This window comes from Diplotaxodon limnothrissa, linkage group LG14 (genome assembly GCF_057381915.1).
Source record: "Diplotaxodon limnothrissa isolate DT_005_m linkage group LG14, D_limnothrissa_male_GT1.1, whole genome shotgun sequence".
NCBI classification, from domain to species: Eukaryota; Metazoa; Chordata; class Actinopteri; order Cichliformes; family Cichlidae; genus Diplotaxodon; species Diplotaxodon limnothrissa.
This window is the reverse complement of record NC_140609.1, coordinates 6,874,485-6,898,749: the sequence shown is the minus strand read 5'-3', so window position 1 is coordinate 6,898,749 and position 24,265 is coordinate 6,874,485. Positions and strand designations below refer to the sequence as shown.

General features: G+C 40.8%; 1 protein-coding gene across 3 annotated transcripts in view; it reads left to right on the top strand.

Annotated features, from left to right (window-relative positions):
• ecel1 (endothelin converting enzyme-like 1) overlaps positions 1–23,244 on the top strand; it is a 55,127-nt gene extending 31,883 nt beyond the window's left edge. For 2 of the 3 annotated variants that reach the window (XM_085370528.1, XM_085370527.1), the window contains 11 exons: positions 4,115–4,213; positions 4,779–4,853; positions 7,945–8,048; positions 9,019–9,077; positions 13,797–13,848; positions 17,046–17,113; positions 17,630–17,754; positions 18,896–18,961; positions 19,549–19,644; positions 22,707–22,783; positions 23,023–23,244. In XM_085370528.1, the coding sequence (XP_085226654.1) occupies positions 4,115–4,213; positions 4,779–4,853; positions 7,945–8,048; positions 9,019–9,077; positions 13,797–13,848; positions 17,046–17,113; positions 17,630–17,754; positions 18,896–18,961; positions 19,549–19,644; positions 22,707–22,783; positions 23,023–23,122 (921 nt within the window). In that variant the 3' untranslated portion in view covers positions 23,123–23,244. Of the gene's footprint in view, positions 1–4,114; positions 4,214–4,778; positions 4,854–7,944; positions 8,049–9,018; positions 9,078–13,796; positions 13,849–17,045; positions 17,114–17,605; positions 17,755–18,895; positions 18,962–19,548; positions 19,645–22,706; positions 22,784–23,022 lie in introns of all 3 variants that reach the window. The other variant, XM_085370526.1, reaches the window with a different exon arrangement.
• Positions 23,245–24,265: the final 1,021 nt, after the last annotated feature.

Here is a 24,265-nt window from a genome sequence, read left to right as displayed (position 1 = left end):
CTAGGGGAGGGTCTGTGCTGACGGACGTGGGTTACTGACCTGGTAGCCTGGCTGCCCCTGGGTGGGTCCGGGATGGGCGTGAGGTTCTGGGGGCGCTCCGTCTCTGGGCTGGGACCCGGACCGGGCCTCGGGGGCTTGGGTCCTGGTTGGTGTGTTGCCGGGGTTGTGGGCGGGTGGGTGCATGGGGGCCCAGCCCTGGAGCAGGGTGCCGCCGGTGCGTCGAGCCACCTGGGGGGCTCTTCAACTGGTGGGGGAGATTGTCACATCTTGCAGGAGCTTTCCTCTCCTCAGGAGCTCCCTCTGCAGGAGGGGGAGATACAGGAGAGGTGGAGGAAGATCTCAGCCTGGGTGTTTATTGTCTTATGTAGTCTGGAAGATGAGTGGATGGTGGGGTGGGTGCAGTTTTCTCTGTGGTGGGGTTGGGTGGACTGTCCCGGGCTCTGTGGGGCCGGGCGGCGCTGCTGCACTGGGCCCGGTCTGGATGGGCCTGGGCCCCCTTTCCCTGGCGGGTCGCGGAGTATGGGGGTGCCTACTGGGGTCAGCGGGGGAGCTGGCCCCAGGGAGGGGTCACTTGCCCCTCCCTTCCTTCCCTCCCCATCTCCAGCTGCCTCCCTCTTCCCGCTCCACCACAACCACCCACACATGCAGGGCCTTGGAGTAGGGGTATGTCACCAGGGTGCAGAGGAGGCTACCCCCCCCCCCCCCCCCCCTGTCCCCTTCTGGCTGCCTCTGCCTCAATTTTATCCCACAACTTAGACATTCACATTACTCACACTCTCATTACACATACATATAGGATCTTGGGGGTGGGCACGATACACGGAGTCCAAAGTACCATCAGGGTGTACACCCCACCCCTGGCATCGTTGCCCACCTCTCAATTTTAAATACACGTAGACATTGAGGGCTAGCAGGAGGGACTATGCGCTTACCTGCTGCTCTCTGGCAGGTAGCTCCAAGCCCTCCTGGGTTTTAAATGCACCTTAGAACACACATGCATCAACATTACAATGAGCGGGTGGAGGGAGGTTTGGAGTCTTCTCTCACCCCCATTCTCTGCGACCTGCTGGAGCAGGGGGGCTAGGACTAGGAGGAGGAGTTGGCCGTCCGACTGCGGTCTGGAGTGTGGAGCCTTCCTGCTGCTGCGGAGTCGGGGCGGTCTGCCTCCCCCCACCGCAGGGAAAAGGGAAACACCACCTGGGTCTGGGTGCAGTTCCCCCCTCCAGGGGCGGGGGCACCTAGACCCGGTTTGTAGAGTACGCTTGGGGAGTGTGATCGTGTGTACAACGTCTCTTTATGTCTGTCTCCACGTTGGTTGAGTGTGGAGTAAGTGCATATGAGAGCATGAGGGTGGGAATGGATGTTTGTATCTGTGTGTGCCTGTATGTCTGTGTCTATATGTCAGGTTGGGTGTCAGGCGCCACCTCTCTGGGGACATCTCAGGCCCTCCAAGGTTTGGAGGCCTATCTCCCCCCACCACCACTTCCCCTGCCAGTGGTGGACTCCCTCAGACATCGGTGCGTTGGTGGTTCTTTGTGTCTGGGGATGGGCGTCCAGGTACACACCGGCTCACTCCTTGGCGGCCGCTTATCGGGGCCTGGAGCCTGGGGCTCGCTCGGGCCACTTCGGAGGTGGGGTGCCCCCGGCCTCTCGGCCTGGGGCTCGGTCACTCAGGCGCAGCTGGCTGCCGGCGGAGCTCACGGGCGCGTCACTGCAGCTCCCCCTGGCTTCTGATCCGCGGCTGCTGAGTGAGCCCTCATCTGGGACTCTCCTCAGCTCTTTCCGGGACAGTGGCGCAGCTGCCCCTCTGTTGGTCTTCCTTGGTCTCTTGTGTTCTGGGGGCCTCTGGATGTCTGGAGTTTTGATCTCCTCCACACCTGCTTCACGCCCTGGAGGACGGGGCTGTGGCCCCCCCACACCCTCTAGCAGATTATTACATGAAGGAACCTTTTAAAAAACAAAAAACAAGCGCGTCCATGCTCACAGGTGTACACACGGGTGATCACACCCACAAACTACACCCTTTTTGGCTCCTACCTCAAAGCACACTGTGTTCTGTTGATCTTATGTGCTGCACAATAATGTTTAACATTTAGTATTTACTGTCATATTCCCATATATCATTGTGATGTTGTTTATTCTATTACTCTTGTTCTCTTCTGCTTGCTTTCTTTTTTCTTTCTCAGCAGGTGATCCAGGTGATTGATATATGCATTTTTTTTTTCTCTGCCCGTTCTGTTGGTTTTTGTCTTTTGCCCTTCTCCCCCGTCCCTCTTCTCAGCTGTTTCTCTTTCCCTCTTTCTTTCTCCCCTTCTTTCCCCCAGTCAAGTCTGTCCCGTATTCAGTAATTGAAAATAAAATAAACAACAAAAAAAAAAAAAGACGGAAGACAGAGGGGGAAAGACGAGCCTCCTTGTTATCCTGAATCACCAATGTGGAGCGAACTGAAGGACACAATATGTCCCGGTGTCGTCTAGGAATAGCATTTCTGCTTAGAGCAGTTCCAGAAAGCACAAGTTGTAATCCGGAGAAGTTTTGGACAGTCGATGCCAAAAACGTCAAGATTAGTGTTATATTAGTGGCACTAAGTAGGTACTTGATCTTCAATTACAGGTTAAGATGAAAATGTTTTAGAAGGTTTCTTCTGCGGTATGAAATTTAAAAATAAAAACAAAAGTCTGCAAGTTTTATCACCCTGCGTGCAGAGCTGGGGCTTAAAAGTGTCCAATTTCAGTTGCTTGAGCTGGAAAACGGAGAAAGCGATGTAAGCGCTTGAGTGCTGGTTTGAACACTTTTCAGCAACACAGTTTAGGTAATTACATATCAGACAATAAAGTTTGCTTTCCACTCTTGTGACATTAAAAACTGCACTAATGGAGCTACAAAAACTTGCAGCCTAACGTAATCAAAATCTAATTAGTTATAGACACACCAGCACAAACAACACTACATCTGCAGTTTGTAGCTTGACCTTCCATTTATTTAATTATTTGGATTTGTTGCGTTCTAAATACAAGCCCTTGAAAACAGTTTATCTAACAGAGGTTTAGACACTGGTAGAAGATGGAGGAGGAGGTATGGAAAGAAACACCTGAGGCATGAGAATCTGCATCAGAAATTGCGTCTCTTTTTGGAGTCACAACCCAGTCAACATGGTTGAATCAGCACTGGTATACTATGAATCTGTCAATTATGGCATTTCCATACATCTATATGGTAGTTCAGGCAGTAGGGAGTAAAGACGTTACTGTCACCTCACAGCAAGCAAGTGTAGGTTCAAATCTCGGGTTGGCGTCCCCACTGTAGAGGTTTTTACAGTGTTCTCTTACCTTATAGCAGCTGGGGTAGGCTGGTCTAACCCCGAATTGGATAAGAAAGAAAATGGAAGGATGAATGGACACATTTAAATTTCATCTCATTTGTCACATGGTAAACTTCCTTGTCTGGGCTGGTCACAGCTGTTGTTTCTCTGCCTGCTAATATCAGCACTATAAACCTGCAGTTCAAGTCCCTTTGGCTTGATCAGTTTGCCCAGTGGGATAAAAAAAACAGCCATTAAATCGAAAGGTCACCAGTCACCAAAAGTACTCCAACCTTTTAGAGTTGTTTTAGATTCTTTCTTAATTTAGGACCTTGTAGATCATGTTTATTAGCAGCCTCGCCATGACCAAACAAGTTTTTCACGGCTCGTTTTAGTATTATTTAATTTTTTCATTTGTGTGAAAGACCAAGACATTTTGTAATCAGTTTAGTAGTGGACAGTCCCCTCACAGTTCAGTTGTTTACCTTGCTTCTCCAAGTAGTTTGTCAAACTGTAGTCAGTAACTACAATCCAGCGTGCTACAGATGGAGCACAGGATGACAGGCTCACTGCAGATGCAGCTATTACTTATTTGCCACAAAGTATTTGACAGTGGAAATATATTTAAAGGGAGTGGAGCTAAAACAGTTTATTTCAGATAGGATGACTAAAGGAGCTGCACCAACACCCAGTTGTAAATAAGGATTATTTTTAAATGTGAATCATGCAAAGCTACTCTAGAATAGAGTACAAGAACACTTATGTGGGGCTTAAAATGAACACGTAATGAATTGCGGGATGATCTCTCTACAGGTACAGGAGCTGGTAGAGGACATAAAGCACTCTCTGGACCTCCGGCTGCAGGAACTTGACTGGATGGATGAAGCCACCAAGGATGCTGCTAGAGCAAAGGTTTGGAGCACTAACTGAGCCTCTGCATCACAAACACGACTTCTGCTAGATCCAATTAGTTTTTGAAAAGGATTCAATTATTTCTTTGCGATTCTTTTCTTTCCGGGACTTTGACTGATTGCTTGTTAGATAGAAGTGTGTGATAGAATACATCTAGGGCTTGACATTGAGAAGTGAGGATTGCCTAATCCGGATCTCTCTGTAGTGCTGATTTAGGGTCTGCACTGGAAGATATCCCTTCTAATACTTTTACAATCTGAAGTTATAATCCTTTTAGAGGGCCATGCTGAATATAAAGAGCTTCCCTGTAATCCTATTACATTGGGTTTGCTTGATTAGCAGATGCTTTTGTGTGTGTGTGTGTGTGTGTGTGTGTGTGTGTGTGCGTGCGTGCGTGCGTGCGTGCGTGCGTGTAGATGTGTGTGTGTGTGCTTGCGTGCTCTGTCAGGGCCTGTGTCCTAAACTAAGTGTGTATGGGTGCTTATTAGTTGCTGTGGGGTGTTTGGTTGTTTGCTCCCCACTTTTTCTTCCCTTCAGCTGTCATTTTCTTTCTCTTCTCACCCAGCTGAAGCACATGATAGTGATGACAGGATACCCAGACTTCCTGCTCGAACCTGAGCTCATTGATCAAGAATATGAAGTGAGTCATCATCATCATCTTTTTCACTCTGCAGCATGCGGTCATCCTTACCACACTTATGCTAATCCAGTTGCCCAGCAGCCTGCTCTACCTCACTCTGTCTTTGTCTTTACAGTTGTTTTTCTATGACACATTATTATGGTATAATTTAGCATAGTAAAGTGCATGTTTATCTTTTTATTTAACATGCAAAATTTCGGTTATTTACTAAATAACAACATAATTTTTAGTTTCAAACAAGTTTTTGACAGGATTCTAAAATATTAACCCTTCTTTTTTTATAACATGCGGTCTGATAAATTTGTTAAGCACTTTGTTAAGCATTATTTTTTATACCAGACTGTAATTATGGATTGTATTGTTGTTTATTTAGATACTTTAACACGGGAGTCTATGGGGACTCGCTCCGTTGAAGTGTCTTTTTAGAGAAACTGCAGTTTTTGGCTTCAGTGTTGGCTTCATTTTTCAGCCCCAGAGTTTTTGAGTTCCTCATCACTTCACATGTGTGAAAGACTTTGTCCACACTATTGTGTGTTCACTTAAAGTAACATCGCTAATGCAAAAATAAAAATAAAAATTAAGCTTTTGAAGAATTCCTTCCTTAAGTAATGTGTTACAATTTAGGATGTCATCAGCAGATAGTGAGCTTAGCATAGGCAACAGCAAGGGGAATAGGAAAGAGCTAGCCTGCTTAATCCAAAGGTAACCAAACTGATTGTCTCCTTTAACGCTCATTAGTATGGTTTATCTTTGTTTTTGTATAGACTAAAACACCAAAATATATGTCAACAATTTCATCCATTATTGAAGTAAGTGAAAGTTCTGTTCCTCAGTCTGCTACCATCATTTTCAACAGATGTGCATTTTTGTCACAAACTCACAGAAGCTCATCTAGCCCTGTGAGACTCAACAAGCAAAAAAAGCAAGCATGAGCAATGGTGTGTTTATTGCCAGTGTAAAGGATGGAGATGTTACAAAGCAAGATACATTACATTTTTTTGCCAAGCGAACAGAATCGGTCTGTGTACAATAAACTACTGCAAGTGCATTTTAATGTCAGGACTGAGGCGCCACTGCAGGAGGAGCAGTACTGCCATGTACTGGAACAAAAATAAGATCCTCCTAGTCAACGCAGACTACCACTATTTATTCATTTTATTTGCCACTATTCGTACAACTTAATTACCCCACAGCATGGCAGACTTTCACAAACAATATAGAAATATTTTACAAATGAAGTTCGGCACAAAGACTGGACTCAGGAAGGAAGAGCACATCTGAAGCTTTAATTAGCAAGTTGCAGTTGAAATGTTTAATCTTTAGAAAACAGCCATTTCCTGGCATCTGGGACATAAAATGGGACTGTGTAATTTTTACGTTTTTGTTGTTGTTTTTTGCCAAATTCAATAATGTAAAACATTTTTATTGACTGAGGTGTTATAGTGTTCGTAGAAAAGCTTGACCTGTTGCATAAAGCTATAGACAGGTGACAAAGGACACGAAGGAAACTGGCCCACAAAATGCTGCCATGTTGGTTCTTTAGAGCTAGAATTGACCATATTTGTGTGCGTATGTGTATGCAAGCTACAACCATAAACTGAATCACAAAAACAAATAAACAAATAGAATTTTATTCACCACAGTGAGAGAACTAATTAATCCCATTAAAATGTTACTAAAGTCTTCAACAGCTTAAAGTGGAGAGGTTTGGGTTTGCAACTGAATAGTTAAATTTGCATGGGACACTTCCTACATAATAATAATAATAACAATAATAATAAAAATAAATAAATAAATAATACATCTTATTCATAGGCACATTTCGGGACACTCAACGACACTTTATAAGTAATGAAATACCAAAAACCAAAATGACAGCTAGAAAACACCTTAGAAATAAAAGTTGATACATCTCAGAATTGAATAGTCAATAATTCATTAAAAAATAGAATACGCAAACTTAAAATGATGTGTTTTAGGAGTGGCTTTAAAGTTAAGGAGAGAATCAATATTGCAAATGTGAGTTCCAAAGACGAGAGGCCACTCGGCTGAAATCTGTTTGGCCCATGGAAGTCAGAAGGAGTCAGGTGGCATAATGAGAGGTTATATAACAGAGGGGGAGGATATCAGAAACATAAAGGAGTGGTGATGATTAGGTCAGATCAGCGAGATACAGAAGTGCAAGATTATGGAAAAACGTGAAGGTAAGGCATGGAATCGCAGCATTAATTTCGGTATTTTATAGGTGAAGCTGTTGGAGGACAGAGGTAATAATGGTCTGTGGAATTGGTTCTGGTAATGACAAAAGCAGCTGAACCAATGTTCATCCTGTTAAAGTATATGTAGAAGTTTGTGTGGCAAACTAGAGAGGATACAATTACAGTAATCAATACAAGATGTAACCAGCACATATACGAAAATAGCAGTACTGTTAGCTATAAGGGATGATACTTGATTAATATTATGCATGTGCTATTGAAAACAACACCTAAACTCTTAACCGATTGAAGAATTTGAACATTTTATTGTCAGTGCTCAACCGGTCCTTCTCTGGATGCACAGCATCTGGACATTTATATGATTTTCAGATCTGTCTCATACTTTTTTGAGCTTGTTATCAGCTGCTAACTCACAAATTTTCCCCTTCTAACGGTACGTTTTGATTGCCACTGGTGAACAGCTGCACAGTCATGACTGTGTTTGATAGACCCTGTATTTCATCATAGAAATACAAGTGATCAGTGGCCATTTTCTCTAAAGAGACGAGATTTCAGCTTTCTTCTTCAGCTATTTGTCTAAAAAGGGCTTAATAGACTAGTGGTTTACACATTCACCTAACACTGCCTGATTCAACCGTGGGAAGAGACACAAATTCTTTAGGGTTTGCATCAGAAAGGGCACCTGGCATTATAGTCAAACCTGTAGCACTGCCCACTGTGGAAACCCAAAAGTAGCTTTTGTGTCTTATGTCACAAATGGTAAAAGATGGAAGAATCTGATGGGCATGTTTCCAAAAATGTGATTTTATTATTGATTCATAATGTAATGAAAGTGTTCTCATTCTGACTCATTTCATATGTTTGCTGTGCAGTTCGACGTGGACGAGAAGGCCTACTTCAAGAACATCCTCAACAGCATCAAGTTCAACATCAAGCTGTCTGTCAGGAAAATTCACGAAAAAGTGGACAAAACAGCGTGAGTGTCACAATTTCACTAGCACAGACACTGAGCTGCACCGGTTCACTGACAAGCACTGCGAGCAATTAAACAAGGCTCTCAGTGGATGCTGCAGTTCACCGACTGAGAGTGTGTTTCCGACATGGCAGACATCCTGTACATGTGTCCCCATGAATCCCTTTCTAGTTGGACACATTTGTTGACGTGCCTGTAAATTAAAGCAACAGATACCAGTCGACGCACACAGCTGCAGAAAATCCATTTGATTTACTTATCTGCAGCAGCCAGGCAGGAGAAAAGTGCTGTGGGACATGCAACTCATTTTTCTAAAATACAGCCCCGTATGCCTGAATTGAATGCCTCTCTGCTATGACAACACATTACAGTCACATTAGTATTCCAAGGTGCTCAAAACAACTGTATCATTAGCCAACACTCAACGCCCTGAAGAGTTAAATCACACACTCCCTCCTCGCCTTATCATCCAAAAAGTGAACCTTTCATCACTCACTCGGTCTTGTCGCGGTGAAATAAAAAAGGAAGAAAGAAAGAAATACTACTTATTTTCATTGTGTTTGTCTCCCCTCAATCTCTGTGCAGTCCACACGCAGCCATCATTCTCTCACTCCTAGAACAAGGGCATCTCACACTTTCAGCGTTAGTCATTTGTGGGATTTCGTGACAATCGATTGGACTGGCTTTAAGTGGATTACCATAAAGGAACTGTCCGTGTTTTCATATGCAGAAAGGAGCTTTAGCCGTGGGACCCCACACACTGAATACTTCTCACCAGGGGGTTTAGAGAGAGACACACACACACAGAGGTGTTTTTGGATTCTGTTCCAGATCTGGGTGTGTTTTCAGTGGTGATTTCAGTGTGTGTGTGTGTGTGTGTGTGTGTGTGTGTGTGTGTGTGTGTGTGAGAGAGAGAGAGAGAGGAATCCCTTCTGTAAAACCCTGTTTGTTTGACTGTTTTTTTTCTCCTCAGGTGGCTTCTCCCCCCACAGGCGCTTAATGCCTACTACCTCCCTAACAAGAACCAAATGGGTGAGTGTGTGCCTTAACAGTGTATGTGCTGATATTTCTGTATTCTCTGTCATCTGTTTCCTCACACACACACACACACAGACAAACGCAATCCTTCCTCCATTTCCATTCTGCACCACGACGTGGACTGCGCATTAGTTACACACAATTACACCATGTTGCCGTCTGTTTCCAACAAGCCAAATACGATGGCCGCGAGAAGAAGGGAGGGGGGAAAAAATCCACCTCCTCATATCATATTCCCTCTCATCGCTCACTTTCTACTTCGATCTCCACCTCACATACCTAATACCCCCCTGGAGGAAAAACAAGCAGTAACACCTTCCCGAGTTTTAACAAATCTAGCCTTGCCGTGTCACCCCTCCCTCCCCCTCATTTTCTCCCAAGATTGGCCCGCTGCTGGCGTCTGCCTGCCTGCTGGATTAAATCTCTTGCAGAAAAATCAATGGCCCGCTCGCAAGCTGATGCTGGAGGACAGGAGGATTCAGACAAACACAGTCATCAGGACCTAGACAAATTTTTGATTTCTCTTTCTTATTGCTCCGCTTAATCCAGTCCGCCGTCAGCTCTTCCTCTTCTTCCCCAGTATTTCTTTTCATCCAGTTTGCTCTTCTATCAAAAATAACGTTGGCCTTTTTAATTGCACGTGTGACTCTTTGGCTTCCTTTACGCCGCATGGAGACAGATCAGCGGTTTAATTAAAAGTTCCTATTTAACACTCGTATATACACTGGTGTTCAAAGAAAATTGTAATTGCCATCCTAAGTGTATGCTAATGTTTCTCACAGATTGCATCAGATAAGATTGACATACGTAGGTGATGATGTAATATTGCATCAGCTGCTTCTTTGAGCCACATAAGCTCACAAAGGGTTGCAGTCATCGGCAGTGAACTTTTCATTTTGTTTTCCATTAACCACAGCAGTTTGGGAGCTTCTGACACCACTTCAGTTGTATTGACGTGGAAATGTTATGCTTAGCAAAACTGTTGTGTAAAGGTTGTAAAACTGATTAATTGCAAGATATATTTAAGAACACTGTTTATAGGGCCTGTTATTGAATTCAATAAGTCTTTTGTTTAAAGTACTATTTTGGTGCTAGTCAAAAACGTATAACTTACTCTCCAGAAAGGTGGTGATAGTGTTCCACGCAATCAAGGTTGACTGACCATCGTTTCTTGGTTGATCGAAAGGTCCAAAATGAAAGTTATGCTCATGTACCACCAGCACCTGCTTGATGTCTTTCTTGAACTTTCTGAGCAAAGGATTTTTTTTGATGCAAGAATTGCACATCTTTTTAATGTTTGAACAAAATAAATCAAACAAATGTTATTGCTTAAGAAAAGATTCCACAGCCTACCAGTCTCTACTAGGTCATAAGGATGGCAGTTACTGGATGTAATCATGATAAATAAGATACCAAAAAATTATTCAAATAATGATGATAAACTACATGAAGACTGCTCTGTCTGCACACTGCTGAGAAAGGATATGCAGAGTTGTTTGAATCTGATCCTCATGCGGAAATGTGCCTAAAAACCTGAAAGTTCCATTCTGCCTGGTTTTAATTAAATACTAGATTATTATTGAAGAGCAGGGACTAATCCAACCACATCCAACCACCAGCTGAAGAGTTTCAGGACGGACCCAAAGTTTTGGCACAGTTTTGGCTCATCCACCCATCTCAATGACACATTCTTTCAATCCAAATAAATAAATGTTCCAACAATCACAAATCCCACAGCCAAAACACGTTTTTCAGCATTAAATTTAGCATTCAACTTCATAATGCAAACCTTAGCATTTGTAGGACTTTTTTAAATATTCTCCAAAATTTTGTGCTGTGAAAGAGGAACAATACACATCCAATAAGGCCAGCCACAAAAAACATTAATGTCCCCAGCTTTCAGTCTCAAAACTCACACTTTGCCTCTTCATTAAATGCTGACAGTGGCCTTTTGACACTAAAAGAGATTCTGGTTCTGGTGTAGAGCGTTAGTAAATCTGGCCCGTGAACTTTTTTTTCAGTTGACTTCTTTAAATATTTGTAGGGAGCCACCCATGCAGCCAAGACACATGCAGCCAATCAAGATATTTTTAAAGTGAGCCAATAGATTAGCAGCATTTAAGAGTGTTAGCCAAATTATAGAATTGAACACAAGCTGTGGAGCTCCACAAATCACTTTGATGTAGTTTTGCTTTTCCTCTCACAGATTTGTACTGTAAAAAATCCAATCTCTGGCAAAATGCAGCAATTAAACTTTGTAAGTGTGTAAAATTAATGTCTGGCTCTTAAACTGCTATTTATTAATGTTGACTTTAATAAATAGCAAGCAATACATGGTATACAGAAACCTTTAAACATGTGACACAGTTATTAAGTTCAATACGCAGATAGGTCGGGCTCTCATGGTAAATAATGTTTTGTGTTATTCTGCTCATAGTACAAGTCAACTGTAACACAGATTTCAGGTTTACACAGTGGAGTAGTTTATAATAACGCAGCCCACCTCGGGAGGAATCCTGCACTCATCCTGAGCTGTCAGATAGATTTGTAGCTCTGACGTTAACTCTGTGAAAAGCTGTAGGAGTCCAGACCAGTGAGTGTGTAAGGGAGAGAGATGGCATCAAAGTTAAAGAAAGAGCAGGAAACTATAGGAAACTATCCTACAGGAAAAAATGAGAAAGAGAGAGAAGACAGTGCCAGGGAGGAGAGAGGTGTAAGCAGTATGTAACTGATGAAGATGGTAAATCGCATTACTTCATGTTCTCAACTAAGTCTGTAATTAAACAAATAGCACTACACCTGTGGCTGTGATATATTAACTGGCATCTGCAGACTACTTGTTTATCTAGGAGAGACAGTTGTCTTTATGCACAAAATAACAATATTGTTGTCGAGAGTAATACTAAAAATAAAATGTTTTGGAATCCAGGGTTCCTGCTGCTTTGTGGGGATTTTGAACAATAAAATTGAGAAAGATATTGTTTATTAGGTGGGCAAACCTAACCTTAAAGTAACCTTGTTAACAAAACAACTTTTCTTAATAGGTTTATATTTAGAAAGGGATCTATTTTTAGCTTATCCTTCTAAAGGACCAATAGCTTATGGTGATTGTGCACCCATCAATAGTTCACAAGAATCGTTACTCCTCCTACAGTATTGGTCAGATTTGCACACAGTGATCACCTGGTCATCACCCAAATTGTCCTCAATGCCAGGGACATATTTTCTCTTCTACAGGTGCTTTTTCATTTTCACAAGAATCAATACTCTTCATACAGTATTGGTCAGATTTTTGTAAAGTCAGATGAAGTAGTCCTGGATATGATTGTTTGCGAGCCTTTGACCACTCAGTGGATTAACGCTCTCTCCAGCCAATGACAACAACGCTTATCACTTTCTTTTTGTACTTTCAGGACCTTTAGAGAACACAGACAACATGATGCTTAACATCCTGTAAACAGCCTGTCAAACACAATCTGATACATCAAGATTTAAGGCTGGATTAAATTCAAAGATTGACAGCTCCAAAGGGCGCCAGGAGCTGCCATTTGAAATCTCTTTTGGACTTCTAGAGATGACAGTGTTTTTAACAAACTGAATGTTTTTTGAAGAGTGTATGAAAATGTGGAAAAGTTCAAGAGATTAGAGACTTTGGTGAATCCAGTTTATTTTCTGGTAGAGGCAACAACTTGCTTCTAATGAGACTGGTTTCTACATTGCTTCTGCGGGTTTGCTCAGATTTTACAGCTGTGGTCAGATGTTTACATGCATTCATCACAGGCATAAATATCCTGTGTCCTCTGTGGATTAGAGAAAATCCTAAATAAATGCAAACTTGTGCATCCAAATCTTGTTTTTTGAAGCCATCTGTGTTCTACAGTTAATAATGATTTTATGCAAACTTATTATCACAGCTGTACATTTGGGCAAATAGAGGTAGTTTCTGTAACTGTCCTCTGCAGCAACTGTATTATTAGGTTCTAGATCAGGGCTGTCAAACTCACTTTACATCGTGAGCAACATCTACCTCACTTTGATCTTTAACGGGGCAGATCCATGAAATTGCCCTTTCTGTCAGCGTAAAGAAGTTTAACCACACACTTGGGCCCTGGGATATTTTAATGTAAGAACAAGAAAAAGGCACAAGTCTTTGGGTTTAAATTGTAGAAATAAAGGTGTAAAATTACAAAAAAAATCAGATAATTATTGTACACAGTAATTGTTATTGAATTACAATAATAATTTTTTAATTCACAGAAAATATCTTGTTTGTTTTGTTTTATTTTTTTTTACTGTCGACACATTGTTAAAAATAGACATTTCAATAGCAAATTGTGAAAAAAGGAACTCTCAATTGTTCATTTTTTACTCAGTTACTTTAGTGTTGTATGAATGTTCACGGAGGACAAATCAGTATGAAAAGTTGTAAAACTTATGGACATGTATGACTGTCGAGGAAGCTGTTGAGAGTGGCAAATTAGAGTTTCTGCTGTTCTAGATAGTTCTGTGTATTGACATATTTATATTAATACCCTGGGCATGGCAGGTATAAAGGTTCAGTGTTTTCCATTTCCTTCAAACAGTTTTTCTTTCTAAACGAGTCTCTATTCTATCAAGTGGCTAATTAGCACATTTTAGGGTTTAGCTTTTGGTTTTAGCATATCAGAATTTTAAATGACTGCCTTCGTGTTGCTTTTTTTTTATCTCTTACAGTCTTTCCTGCTGGAATCCTTCAACCCACTCTTTACAACCCAGAGTTTCCACAGTAAGTAGCTCTCTTATGCTTTCTGCCTTTTCCCTGCTGCTGTCTGCAGGGAGCCAACAACATCCCCACGGCCACAACAAGGTCATTGAAGCCTGCGTTACTCCGGGAAGCCTCTGCTTCCCCTCCAGTCCCACCACACCTGATTAAACCAATTTAACTACCCACCAAGAGCTCAATTACTGAACAAGGTCCCGCTAATGGAACAGGTGTCATTTAGAGGTCACCTAAATTTGAGCCCATTGAGTAATATGATGGTGCATGAAAGCAGACAGCCTCCCCGTCTCTCTCTATAAGTCCTTTTTTCTCAGTTGTTTTTAAAATTATGAAGTTGCATTTTTCTTAAAGGATCAGGCAGTTTTGTATGTTTTAGACAGTTAAAAATTAATACTGTATATTTAATGATTTTCGGCTTTTCAAATGTATCTTGCTGCAGATAGTTTATCAGAACATACCAAGAGTTCATGGAATACCTCACTTCCTTTCGAGCCACCACTTTTTTTCTACTTTAGTCACACAGATGTTAACAGATCGTTCGAAACATAATGAGTTGTTATGGCCACAAGGTAAAGCAGGTTTTCGTGATTTATAGCAGAAATGTTAAGCTTTATTTCCCGTGTACCCTTATACTGTGACACATACTTTTGACCATGCAGGGAATCAAGAAAATCCAAAATAAATTCAGATTTGGTTTCGAAGTTTTATTTTTTGAAGTCACTAAATATGTGTGCTGCATAATAATCATTCCACCTCCACCAAAGAGATCAAAGAAATCATTAAAATCCCCAAATTACATTGATGTCCATGATGAATTTAAATATGTGACCACAACTGTTCTGACCACAATTCTGCGCATATTAAACATGGCCAAAGTATGAAAAAGTAATGTGTGTTTAGGCGTCATACTGCTCTAAATAGTAAGTTTTCGCCCTTTCTTCTATTCTTGGCTCTGTATGATGTCAGACAAAGCAGCTATCATTGACTGTGGTCAGACACACAACTCCTTCTATGAGCATTTAAGCCCCAGCCACCTCCTGGTCTGTCTTTTGTTCAGCCAATCAGAAGAAAATCTATTTTAAAGTTGGAGACACTACAATAGCTTATTACAGTCAGTGGATGGTGTAAAGGCCTGTGGCGGTTTTGAGACAAACAGGAATTACTTTGAACTGCTATTTTAAGCTATTTTACAGACCAAGAATAAAAGCTGAAATGAACATAACAGAATCTAAGTTTGATTTGTTTGGATTAACTAACCAATTAGAAAAAGTTTTGGAATTAAAGAAATATAATTGTTCACGGTGGTGGCAAAGCAGTCAAAAGTAAGCTTTAACTCTCCACAAGTAGTTTTTCATACAGTACTCATGTGAATTAGAACTAAACTATTGCCTGGAAGGAGGGAAATCAATCCAGAGAGTTTCAGTGTGGTCATAAAGAAAGCATTGCAGTGCGGCACTGAGGCAAGAGTGGGTAAACAGCTATTTTTCCACTCAACACTCAACTCTCTTTGTTAACCAAAGCAGCAACTCACTGCCGCCACTACTGAGCAGCATTTCGAGCAGATACATACAATACAGTCCAAGTAGCTACACCTGCTGCATTCATACAGCTCCTCTGAATAAACACACACACACACTCACAAATATGGGCTAATTGGACCTAACGGTTGGTGTGCCCAACATTAGCTAACATTTCTATGTCTTCATTAGGGGTGATCACTACTACTTCCACTACCTGCTCCCATGCATGCTAATCAATATTAATTAATGATTGTAGGAGAGCGAGCGTGTGAGTGTGTGTGCACCTGTCGCCGTGAAGTTATTACTGCAGTAGCCCTAACCTCCCATAAACTCTCCCTATTTCTCTCACACACACACTTACACACACACACACACCGCTCTCCACTATCACGTCAAGTATAATGAAGCTTCAATCAGCCAGTTAGTTTAGCGAGGGAGTTGAGCCCAGTGTGAGGCAGCGTATCGACTAGCTGTCAGAAAGTCATTTTCAGATGTAGCCATGTGAATAGCCCCGAGTCTGCCCTCTCATCGCTCTCCATTTCTGCATGTGCTGCAAAGACACCTCACCCCAGCCAAGGGTGAGGGTGAAGGAGAGGTGAAGCGACCTGCTGCCTTCTGGGAGCAGGGGGCGACAAGAGAGAAATGTATACGAGTTGTGGGCATGTCCCTGTTTTACTTGGTGCTGAATTTTTAAAAATGATGATTTACGTTCACAGTGCAGCTAAAGGTCCCAGCGCTTATTGTTTCCTCACGTCAAGCTAAAATTTGATGTTTTCTAATCAATTGAGCAAGGCAAATGTGATAGATAGCAATCTGAACCAAATTAGATCTCAAGTGCATCTGTTTTTCTTTTTTTACCTAGCTTGGCTGAGCAGATTTCCTAAGGAGGACAACGGGACAAGGGAACAGAGAGAAAGGGCTAAATAGCTGACTTTAATGAGACTTTAAATCAATCAAAAGGCACAAAGCCTTGTTCTAAAGTCGCGGGAATGTACATACTGTCCAGACTTTGGACATCTGTAATACCAAGTTCAAACTAGAACATTTTCACCTGAACAGATTTCCAGTTGCACGGAGTTCCATGGGTTGTAAATAAATGGATACAGTGGCACAACCCAGCCTTGGTGCCTGTAGTCTAGAAAGGTTTCTCTAGTGACTGAGCTAAGCGGGAACATGGGGTCAGGGCCAGTGAGCAGTGGACTGCACAACCCAACTGTGTCAAATTCAATTTCCAAATGATACAAAATGGTTATAGCATAACAGTAACACTAGTACTTGACCATTAACATATCCAGTCTCCCCCCCCCCCCCCCAAGATTTAGCTTCCAGTAGCTTCACACTAAGCTAGGTTTTTCAGGTTTACCACTTATTTAAAAAACAGATATAAAACTACCATCTTCAGCCAAAACAGTATACTTTCCAAAGGACCCACCAACTTTGGTGAGCACCGTTCTCACAATTCAGCTGGAGAACAATAGTGACTACAAAAACAGTGGATGAAGTCAGCAAAATGACAGCAAATCTTAAGTTTTCTACCATTTATCAGTTTGGATTGTGTTCAGTTGCAAACAGTCCGATAAAGAATGTTTATACATATACAGTGTACAGTGTAATATCCAGGGAGCTGTCAATATCAAGAAAGTTTGAGTTTGTGTAAGGTTCATCTTTCTCCTTCCAACTCAGGTCTCTGAATTATGGAGGAATAGGAGCAATTATCGGTCATGAGCTGACACATGGATACGATGACTGGGGTAAGAATCACAAACCTTTCACCCATTACCCACTGCAATAAGATCTGAACATCTATAGTTTTTTTCCCCATTTGTGTTACCATCATTGCATTGATAAGTTCAGTTTTACTGAAAAAGGTTCTGTGATTTATTTTTATATATATAATTTATTACATTTCTATTGGGAAGATGTGCAGCAAAGACTATTTTGAGGCACAATCTTTAACTTTGGTTTCCAGTCAAATGCGCTGCCCTGTGAGATCCACAGAAAAAAAAAGCAAAGCTCCTCTTCCAGATTGTCCACCATCAATTGTAAAAGTACAAATGTAATTTGGCAGGACCGTTTGTTCTGTTGGCTCATGAACAGGATACATCAACCACTATCAACTCCACATCTTTCAGTGTTTTGCCACTAATGGCTTGGGCATGCTGGGCAGATCTTTGGACTGTGAAGGAAAGTTGCAGGTTGTGTTGTCTTCATGCTAACACTCGCCCTTTTGCCCCTCATCTTAGTGATGCAATGGTTCATGTCCCTAGGGGGCCAGTACGACCGCCATGGTAACCTCAAACAGTGGTGGACCGAAGAGTCCTACAAAAAGTTCCAGAAGAAGGCCGAATGTATTGTCAAGCTCTACGATAACTTCACTGTTTATAGTCAGAGGGTGGGCTTTCACACACACACTTTTTGAGTCGCTACTTGTGCATACAATTTTTACAGTAGTACGACATATGTGTTTTTGATTTTAGGTTTATATAGAAAGTTAGTGTCCTTCTGTGATTTGATGCACCTTGATTTGTTAACTCTGATCAATGCTACTTTTGTTGTCTGAGCAGAGCTATGATTACTGTATCTAAAGAAGTGCTCTGCCAATTTTAGAGACAGTATGAATCTGTAACTGACCTAAGTCAGGTCTAAGAAAATAATCTAGAGCCAGTGTATAAGGATTTACAAGTTTTGAATAAAAAAACATCACTAACTATTGAAATGGTAGCAAGACAGTTGACATAAGATTAATGATATCTCAGATGTCAAAAAGTCAAAAACTTGGTTTCTGCTACTTCACTTTTGACCATTTTATTTTTAATCCATGTCTCTCCAGCCTATCAGCTTTAAAGAATACGAACTTTAATGGTCTCGTAACATGTTACTAGGTATATTGCCTTGTGAAACACCTAATATTAATAGCACTTTATTTATGTACTTTTTTCAAATGTAAAGAATCAGACTGACATTTTGAAAACTGCATTTATCCATTTTAACGCGAAGAGTTAAAGATTGATACCACTTTAACATCTGTAATTTAAATATGAAGTTTGGCCTAGCGGATGATTAGCTTACAGTATGTGGCTTAGTTCAAGCTAAGCAAAGGGAAAGAACTGGGTTCATGACTCTCCACACATGTAGGCCACGTAGGAACCAAACAATTATAAAATTATAAAATTAGTGCTCTTTAGAGCTCCTGCATGGGTATTTTTTTTAGTTAGGGATAGCATGACGCTAGCTGCTACCCCACCTTTTTCCAGACATTTGGCTAAGCTTAGCTCAGTTTCCTGGGTTCCTGGAGCCTATAGATACATGCAAAGATATGACAGATAAGATTTATTTTTAATCTCAAGTGATGTAATTGGAACAAAAAATTTACTTCCTAAAAGCAAATATGTTTCTGTGAAATGGTACAAGCTGTAAAAACAAAACCAAAAAAATAAAAAAAAAGAAAAAACTGTATTTCTACAGCTGAATAACTGCATCCCTTATGTACATGACATACTGTAAAGTGTTTTACGACTTACCTTTGTGTGTAGGTGAACGGCCGTCTGACACTGGGAGAAAACATAGCAGATATGGGAGGGCTGAAACTGTCATACTATGTAAGTTCCGACTGATACGATCATTCTTCAAATTTGGTCACTGTGTGGCTCCGAGAACTCTAGAAATTAGAATTCACTCTTTTAGTAGGCAACCCATGAGTCTCTGCTCTGTCTCAAAATCCGCCTCTCTTTATTCTTCATAACCACTGTGCTTTGTTTGCATTAAAATAAAGAGCAGAAGTGCCCCTGAATCACGATAAAAGACAAACAATTTGATTTGAATTCATTTTTACTTGAATACTTGCATGTGTGTTTTCTCAGATAGTGGAAAATCCAGGGTGCGGCATAATTAATTTTCATTTTGAGCAGCCCACATTGAAATAAGGAGTGTTTTGTGCACACAGATACAAAAGTTAAAAGGAAGCACATGAAGGCTTTTAAAATAAGTAAATGGTGATACTGAATGCACCAGTAGGGTCATAATTCCTGTTAGTTGAGTCAGCTGGTTAGACTGATGGAAGTAAACATAATGACTGTTTTATTAGAGGTCCTGTTTGGTTTTGGTTCATATTTAAACTTAAAAATATATACTGTTTAAGACACAAGTTGAGCAGCTACCATCACACTCTCCTTCTCTCTCTGCCCAGGCATATCAGAAGTGGGTGAGGGAACATGGTCCAGAGAGACCCCTGCCTGGCCTCAAATACACCCATGAACAGCTGCTCTTTATTGCCTTTGCACAGGTACACCAAAGTCCTCTCCACAGAATTCACACCAGCGTATTTCATTACATTTACATATTAAATCCTTCCGCTGCCCTCCTCAGCTGGAGCTGCAGATCACAGAGGGCAGGTAGGAGCTAATGCTTCTAACATTAGCTGATGGCAGCATTAACTTTTGGAGGGATCCAAAACAGCAAAAGTGTTGACGACAGTACAGTGTCTCTGAGCGCCATACCACCCATGTTCCTCGTAACTGTTATGACTCATCGTTGAAATTCATGGATTAATGTAACAGAGGCAAAATCTAGACACGCTTAATAACGCAACATGCAGTGTTTTAGGACATTTTTCAAAAGCTCTTGCCACAGGGAAGTGATTTGAAAGTCGTGTTATGGGTTTAGATTTGTTTGAAATGTCGTGTGTGTGTGTGTGTGTGTGTCTGTGTGTGTGTGTGTCTGTGTGTGTGTCTGGAGTGAATAACAGGCATAATTTTTCGCCTGAGGCAATTCAACCACCTCAACCAAAATGAATGTGGTCAAGTTTTTGAATCTGCACAGCAGGCCAACAAACAAGCTTTTTCACTTATCAAAGAACTTGTAGCAAATATCAGGCTGCATATAATGTATTTTTAAGGGTTGCTTCTACTTTTTGGTAAACAAAATGACAAAATTATGTTTGTTTCACTCAAAGTGATGTCCTTAAATTGAGTTGCTTAAAAAATTGGATTTGTTTAATTTCATGTGTGTTTAAATAGGACATATAGACCTCACCTCTATACTATCCAGTATTGTCTGATCAGTTCAAATTTTGGCAAGGATTCATTTTATTACCAGTTCTTTGCCAGAAATTGTTAATATTTGACATTACAATATGCTGCCAGATCCCTATAGTAAGTAAAGGATGAATGTAGAACTTCAGTAACCTATTTCATTTAAAGTAAGTATTATAAAATTAACTTGAATTATTGAAAGTTGCTTAGCAGGGTAACGATTCCTCAAGAATCCCACAGGGCCAAATATTTAAAAACATTTCCATGACTATATATTCATTGTATACATTTACGTTTGTATGCATTGCAAAAGCATGAAGATTTGTTAATTTGGGATTCTAAATTGCGATAGGTCTAGTGATGAGTGTTAATCTTTTGTCTGTTTAGCTGTGTTGTCTAACACATGGACTGGCAAGTTGCTCAGGATAGACTAGAGGAAGAAGAGAAGTATTTATGCAGTCGAGCTGGAACTGACTTTAACCACAATGGATACAGCTGAGACATTTAATTTAGAGTTCATAACTTGACACGGAGCTCTGGGTAATTTTACCTCATCTGGGTATTTTAATAAAACTGTCTAAGATGCAATGCTCCCTCTAATTTTTCATGTGTCTGAGTGAACACACAAACTCCCTGAGCGGTCCCTTGGACCACTGTGAGCAACATTAGACGTGTGCACTGTGGTCACGCCAGCATCGAATCCATCCAAGTTACATCGTTTATTTAAATAATCAAATTACAGCATTTATGTTAGACTACTTTTAATTAACTGCTTTAGCCCACTTACAATGAAAATTGAAAAAAAATCCTGTTCATGACCTGTGTAGTATGTTAACACTATTGGAAGTAAAATTAACTTGAACTCCAAATTTGAAAACACAACTTTCTTTCTTTTTTCTTTTTTTTTTTATAAAGCTCTGACTTGTATTATGAGTATGAGTCTGTGGTCTGGGAGAGAGTCCTGTAACTCTGTCTGCAAAATACATTATATAATGACCAATGTTGTGCAATTACTTATATATTTACTTCTTCAAAAAAGTAACTGAGTTATGCTAACAACAAAAAAGTAACTGCTTTATGCTAACAACAAAGTATTTTGCAGCTGTTTACCTAAAAATGCAGCCAAGGCGTTTTCTTTTTTGTTTGTTTTTTAAATAAACATTTCAAACTATTTACAGAACAACCAGGTGTTCTGCATCAAATTTGATGCCACACAAATCATTTGTGCCACTCCAAAAATAATTTCTGTCCACTATGAGATAAAGGAGAACATCACAAGCCTGATACCTGCAGGCCTGACAACAGGAGATGTATCACTGCTGTAGCACCTGTAACATTCATTGTTCTGACACACACAACAAAACTATTGACTACACTGCACACTAACTACACAAGATTTGCGCTAAACATCACAAATCCCTCACATCTCAAAACACCACCGTCACTCCTAAAACTTCCCCCTTTCCTAAACAGCTAAATGCCATGTTGCCATATAATTTTTTGATTGGTCGACATGGTACTTTTTTCGACGAATAGGAAAGGGTGGGGTTTTTTGGTTTTGTTAACATAACTCTGGTTTTACGTATAAAGTCCACACTTTTTCTGTCAATTGTTCCGTCTGTCCTGTTCACATCTCCAATGGTTGTACACGCTGTCGTTAACGTGGCTTCGCTCCACATCAGCCACGCCGCTTTGCTAGCTAAAACACCAGCACATAAAGACGCTGTCATAGCCTGTCAGCCCGTTAGCTGCGTATATACGAATGTGAATCGCATTATTGGCTGGACTATGGGATAAGGTGGCATCGTTCTAATCCCATATGGGAGCAGCCAGTCACTTAATGACTAACACTGCAAAACAGAATTGTTAAAGTTTTAATTTTAATTTCATTTCAGATTTTTTTTTTGAGCGCAACACAGATTTTCTGTGCGCAGAGACCGTGCCAGCAGTGCACAGTTGCGCGCGCAGCTTAGAGGGAACATTGCTCAGATGTGTTGAAGGGAATTATTCTCGTAAAACTGCTAACAGCTCCAATTAACTACAGGGAGCTCCAGCTGCTTTTTATAAGGGCTCCTGAAAAGATCAGGAAGTAGACGTTCATCTGAAAAGTACCTGCTTTAGCTCTTAAAACAAAAAGCACTGCACTTCCCTCTGAAACGTTTTGTGGTAGAAGTATTTAGTATTTTTTAAAAAAAAGAAATAATAGGTAACTCAAAATAGTATTTAATGCAAGTCACTTCCTCAAATGGGAGAAAGAGAATATATTCAGCACAGGCTGTCCCACTTCAACTAAAGTGCAATGTTCTCTTTTCAGAATTGGTGTATGAAGAGAAGATCTCAGTCCATCTACTTGCAACTGCTAACTGACAAACATGCACCAGAGCACTACAGGTACTGTGAAACACACCTGGATGCTGGGGTGGTGGAGGGGCCACTGACATACCAGAGGGAGAGATGGGGAATGTTGGTGTGGGTAATGTGGGTACGATGCAGTGCAGCTCAACTTGCCAGTTTGAACTACCTCAGAATAGGCACAATGAGGCTGGTTACATTACCTTTCTTAAGCTTTTCTTCATTTTTTTTATTCTCTGCATCACTACTAGCGCTTCCTGTGTTTCCTCCTTCTGTAGAGTGATCGGCAGCGTCTCTCAGTTTGATGAGTTTGCCCGTGTTTTCCACTGTCCGAAGAGTTCCCCGATGAATCCCACACACAAATGCTCCGTTTGGTGACCTCTCCATCTGGCATGGGATGACCTTCATGTTTAAACTCCAATCCAAACACCCACTCCCCTCCTACATCACCAGATCCAAAAGGATGGTACAGCGTTCAGCCCTTTCATGACTATGAAAGACACAGGAAGGAAATATATATTTTCAACATTATCATCATATATGTTGAGTTCTTATATTGATTGTCCATTAATAACTGTACTAATCGAACAAAGCATGGGTCACGTGACCATTTATTGTGTATGTGCGTGCGTGTGTGTGTGAGTGTGCGTGTGAGTGTGTGTATTATATGATTATGTATGTATACACTGTATCATTTGATTACATATATTTTTCTATGTTTACATTTATTTTCAAATCATCTATTTTTGTATTTAGCTCACACACAAAGATCTCCCAGTTATTAGATTTTTAATCAAGCAACATGTTTTCTCACTTGTTTCTCTCCTTTGTAGCATCAACTAGAAAAATTAATGCTCAGTGAAGATTAAAAATTCACAACTCATGTGATTTCAGTCCAGAATGTAAACTGACCGATTTACAAGAAAGCTGAGATGAGTAGCATCCTCGTGCCTGTCAGATCATCAGTGTTCTCTCTGTTTGGTATTGGATTTGTGTCATACTGCTGCACTCTTGTGGCTGCAGAGAGCAATGGTCAGTGTTCAATCGTCATGACTGTATCGTCTGGCATGCATTGGTCTCTTGTTATTGTGAGCGTTTGTAAAGTTTTTTAAATTTGTTGATTTTTTTTTCTTTTTAAAAAAAAAAACCACACAAAAAGAAGAAAGTAGACTCGTGTTTTTCTCAGGATGTGTAGCAAAGTGAAACGCCAGATGGATCTCTCCATTCAGCCTACATCTCAAAGGAGCCAGTATATCAATCAGTCAAACATCAGACAAAAGAAAAAAAAGATTGAGTTCCGTCACCAGAATTGAAAGCACATGGAACAACATGAGCTCTTTCTTTTCTCCTGGAGAACTTCTGCTATTGGACACTTCACATTTCCCATGTTTCCTCATGAACTCTGAGCAATTTCACACAACCTGGGACTCATCATACATTCACAGTAACTGAATGTATAATGAGTACATATAACGCAAGCCAACATACTGTACATTAAAGTGCAGCAATGATAGATGGAGA